The 4,179-nt window shown below is 47.4% G+C and overlaps 1 protein-coding gene across 7 annotated transcripts in view; it reads right to left on the bottom strand.

The window, feature by feature from the left end:
• Positions 1 to 1,008: 1,008 nt before the first annotated feature.
• The window catches only part of LOC103396183 (dynamin-2-like), a 27,580-nt gene continuing 24,409 nt past the window's right edge, over positions 1,009 to 4,179 (bottom strand). For 6 of the 7 annotated variants that reach the window (XM_025066257.1, XM_025066258.1, XM_025066259.1 and 3 more), the window contains 6 exons: positions 3,262 to 3,371; positions 2,418 to 2,532; positions 2,142 to 2,306; positions 1,762 to 1,994; positions 1,492 to 1,665; positions 1,009 to 1,384 (listed from right to left, as the gene is read on the bottom strand). In XM_025066257.1, the coding sequence (XP_024922025.1) occupies positions 1,342 to 1,384; positions 1,492 to 1,665; positions 1,762 to 1,994; positions 2,142 to 2,306; positions 2,418 to 2,532; positions 3,262 to 3,371 (840 nt within the window). In that variant the 3' untranslated portion in view covers positions 1,009 to 1,341. Of the gene's footprint in view, positions 1,385 to 1,491; positions 1,666 to 1,761; positions 1,995 to 2,141; positions 2,307 to 2,417; positions 2,533 to 3,261; positions 3,372 to 4,179 lie in introns of those variants that run through there. The other variant, XR_003053089.1, reaches the window with a different exon arrangement.

The following is a 4,179-nucleotide window of genomic DNA, read 5'->3' as shown; positions in this document are numbered from 1 at the left end:
ACAGTTTGAGTCCACGTACACGATAACAACCTGACGGAGAAGTACTTGAACACTGACAACACCTTACACTCAGATGCACATGCTGGCTGACTGTCTGATCTTTTATGTTTTGTTTTTTCTTTATTTAGTTGAGGAATAAAGGAGAAGTGCGGATGGAAAACATGGCGATTGGGAGGCGGGCAGTGTCGGGTGTTTGAGACCTGAGAAAAAAAGCTAGATGGAAACACGATGGTGATTTGCCACACCACGTCAAAAATCCAAGAAGACAAGATCCATCTTAGCGGTCAACGTCCATGTCAGAGCATAAGGCTGCATGGGTCTGGATTTGACCACTGAGACACAGGCAGCAGAGTTGGACATCTATGACGAGGTGAAATGTGTTACGGAGGCTAGAGAATACTGAAGGTGCTCCTCGGGTCCTTTGCCCGAGTGCTTATGGCTAGTACTACAACACAGGAACAACTTACAAAAATTCAAACACTAACGGTAGAGGTTTTGGGTTTTGTTTAGGGTTAGGGTTTTGTTGGGGTTTTGTTTTTTTTGTTTTTTTTAATATTTCATCATATAGAGCGGCTTTTTTTTTTCATATTTCATCATATAGAGCTCTGACCATGGAAAGATACACAACTAAAAAAAAAAACAAAAAACAAAAAAACCCAACAAACATGCAGACAGACAGCACATGCACACACGTGTACCCACACACCCTGACGCACAAAAGTACTTTCACACGAACACGCACGAAAAATAAGTTACAATTTCTGAGTTGATATTTAACACTGTCGGGGGGGGTGAGATAGAAGACAATAAATTAATTCCAGCCTACGTACAGTATAGGAATGTCCTTACTCATAAACACCTCGCGCCCGCGCGCACACACCACACACACACACACACACATCCCCATGCAATTAAAGCAGCTCGTGTGCCATGCTGCATTTTTTGTTTGGAATGAGTCGGGCAGTACGACCGCTGAGGGCGTTGTCATGTAGAAGCAGCGAATGAGGGGGGGGGGTGTGAGGTGAGGTGGTCCCAGTAACTAATGGCCATTTGATCTGTGAAGCAAACCTGGACCATAGGCAAGCAACAAGCGCACGTATACATAGATATATATATATATATACCACAAGACGAGTACCATACTGTACATACAGTAGATATATGAGTAGCATGACCTCGGCGGAAAAAAACTGAGGGGTCGGAGAGGTCAAAGACCCGGGTGTGCGCACTAAAAAGACAGCAGGTCAGCAGAGCCACGGCTAGAGAGAAAAGAGGGCGAGGCGGGCGGCAGGAGGCGAAGGAGAGAGGGGACGGCGACGGCGACGCATCCTCCTCCGGTGATTAGGGCGGAGCTTGTCGTGTGGGAGACGGAGGAGGTCGCCGGCTGCGTTGTTATAAAAAAAAATTTTTGGAAATTGCAATTTAAAACATACAGTAATGCAATTCGACACGAGCGTCTCGAGTATTCCGATAATACGAGCAAGTTCTTACCTGGGGATGCTAGGTGGAGCCCTGTTCGGACGACTCGGAGCCTGAGGGCTTTCGGCCGTGTTATTAAAAGGCCCCAGGGGTCCTGGGCGATTTGGTGGTGGCGGGGCCCCCCGCGGAGCTGGGCGCTGTCCCGATGACATCCTCCTCGGGGCAGTGGGACTGGGCGGAGGAGATCTAGAGGGGAGACATTGAACGGAAGTGATTGGGGGAAAACAACAGGAAGCAGCGAAGCAGCGGGCCAAATCCCGGTGTTCTCAGTTGTTAATTTACCTGCGCCCGCCGGCTCCTCCTACCCAGGACGTGTCCACCGGGGGAGGCAGAGGAACGGTGAAGGTGGAGGTGGAGATATCGCCGATGATGGCCAGAGCCTCCTTGAGAGCCTGGTGCGTCCGCAGGACCTCGTCCCTCCTCTGGGCCTGCTCCTGCGACTCGTCCATCAGGGCGTTTTGATCGCCCGCGGAGTACAGATGTGCCAAGAGCTCGGCGTTGATGAAGTCCTTCACCTGTTGGCGGGAAGCGGGGGGGAATTCAACCAGCGACTTGGGAGGCCACGATCGACTCAATCTAGATCTGTCGACAAAGCCGAAATCGTTTTCTTACGTTGTTGATCATGAGGTGCATGATGGTTTTGGGCATCATAGATTTCTTACGTTGTTGATCATGAGGTGCATGATGGTTTTGGGCATCAGGTCTCGGATGCACTTGTTGACGATAGCCATGTAGGAGTCCACCAGGTTACGAATGGTCTCCACCTTACGTTCCAGCTGGGGATCCATGGAGAAGTTGTCCGCCGAGGACGTGGTCTCGCTCTCAACCTGTAAAAAGAGGATTTAAAGTATCACAGAAAATCACAGAAATTGTAATTTAACGCACCGTATGGTCACTGAGAGATTAATTTAAAAAAAAAAAAAAAAAAAAGCGCTAACTGTGATGGTCTTCTCAGGATAGACACCAGCGCGGAGCAGAGACGACTTCCAGCTGTCCACATCGTCCTGAGTGTCACAGGCCAACTCCAGGGTACGATTGTCCTTGTACACATTCCTAGATACCGTGGACACAAGAGGACAATATGGAAGAGTGTCTTTGAGTCATGGAGTGGTCCACATTCTTGAATCGCATCCAGACCAATTACCAGATCCAGTAAATGACATGTAAAAGTCGCGCATAAAGGCTAACATGCTAAAATGCGTTTTATCATTTTCCACACCCTCTATTGGGGAAATGTGGGTATTGCAGGGGGAAAAACAGGCAGAAGTATAGTGATAATATGAATAAATGATACAATTTGGGAAAGTCTCCCGCAAATTGAAATACTATACTATAATATACTATGTATATTTTTTATCTGTACAAACCAACTGTATGAGTTGCTGCCACCTAGTGACTGGAGGCTTGTTATCATCCAAGCATTACAGCAGTGGTACACTTATGTCCAGCGTGCTATATTCTACTGGGAGGCCCTCACGCCCACTCTGGCACCTCACTGCGCCCCCTACTGATTTAATGTGATATCCATTGAAGAGAATAATTGTTGGGTGTTTTTTTTTTTTTTTTAATTTAAATGTGGACTCAAATTTCAAACTGAACAACTGGATAACTCGACTCACGCTAATAGACTTGGAACTAATGTAATTTTATTACTAAATATTTTTTTTTTGTTCTTTGCTGTTTGCGGCTACATGGGTAAACAACTCACGCTTTTTTTTGCTGTTTGCGGCTACATGGGTAAACAGTATGAATATGCACAAGCGTCGCGGCCTTACGGCTGACCTGGACTCCGTGTTGAAAATGCAGAATATATGCTTGCTGGACATGAAGCTCTTCTCCACATCTCGGACCTTCAGGTTGTCCAGGGGGAGCATGTACTTCTTCTCTTTCTCCTGTTAAAAAAACAAAAAAAAGGAGATATTTCGGTTTTCGTTTACAGCGTAAAAAGGTGAAATCAGGATCGGAAAAAAAATGGGGTGGGAAATGGTGGGGTACGCAGTGTGAGGGATGACGGGAGGCAGGAGGAATTGGGGGAGAAACGAGAGTGGGAAGAGGGGGGGGGGGCAGAGCACATGTGGAACTCATTACAGCGTCGGTCAAGATGTAGTCGTTCGTCATGTGTGTGTTTTTGCCAGGGTAGACCTGGAAGTTTCAACCTAAGGAAATTCTCTGGCTGTTGTGAAAACAGGGAAGTGCAAATTAAATAAAGCGACGGGGATCGAGCCCTACACCTCCCCGACCCCCGACCCCCGACCCCTCGGCTGATCAAATACAAAAGTTTATCATCCCAGAGTTAACGGCACGTTCTGCGGTAAAAAAAAAGACGTTTTTTTTTTTTTTTTTATTAGGGTTGAAGAAACTTCGTACTAGTCCTTTCCTTACTTCCATTCCTTCTTTCTTTTATCCCTCCCCCTCAATATTTTTTCAATATTTTTTCTTTCCATTCCAGAGGGGCCCACTTCCTGCCTGATTTTTTTGGAAGAGGGGGGGGGGGGGGGGAGAGAGAGGGAGGTGAGAGAGAGAGAGAGAGAGGGAGATTAAATGACAGCCTGGCGTTAAAACTCAACATCTGGTAGTGCTTAGCAGCACACAGAGAAGCGGGGAAGGAGGGAAGAGGGACGACAACTGAAGGAGAAGGAGGAGGAGGAGGGGGGGGGAAACGGGGGAGGAGGAGGAGGAGGAGGAAGGAGTTCGAAAAAG

The sequence above is a fragment of the Cynoglossus semilaevis genome, chromosome 20 (genome assembly GCF_000523025.1).
Source record: "Cynoglossus semilaevis isolate Cse_v1.0 chromosome 20, Cse_v1.0, whole genome shotgun sequence".
NCBI lineage: Eukaryota > Metazoa > Chordata > Actinopteri > Pleuronectiformes > Cynoglossidae > Cynoglossus > Cynoglossus semilaevis.
The sequence above is the reverse complement of the archived record's forward strand: the minus strand, read 5'-3'. Positions and strand labels throughout refer to the sequence as shown.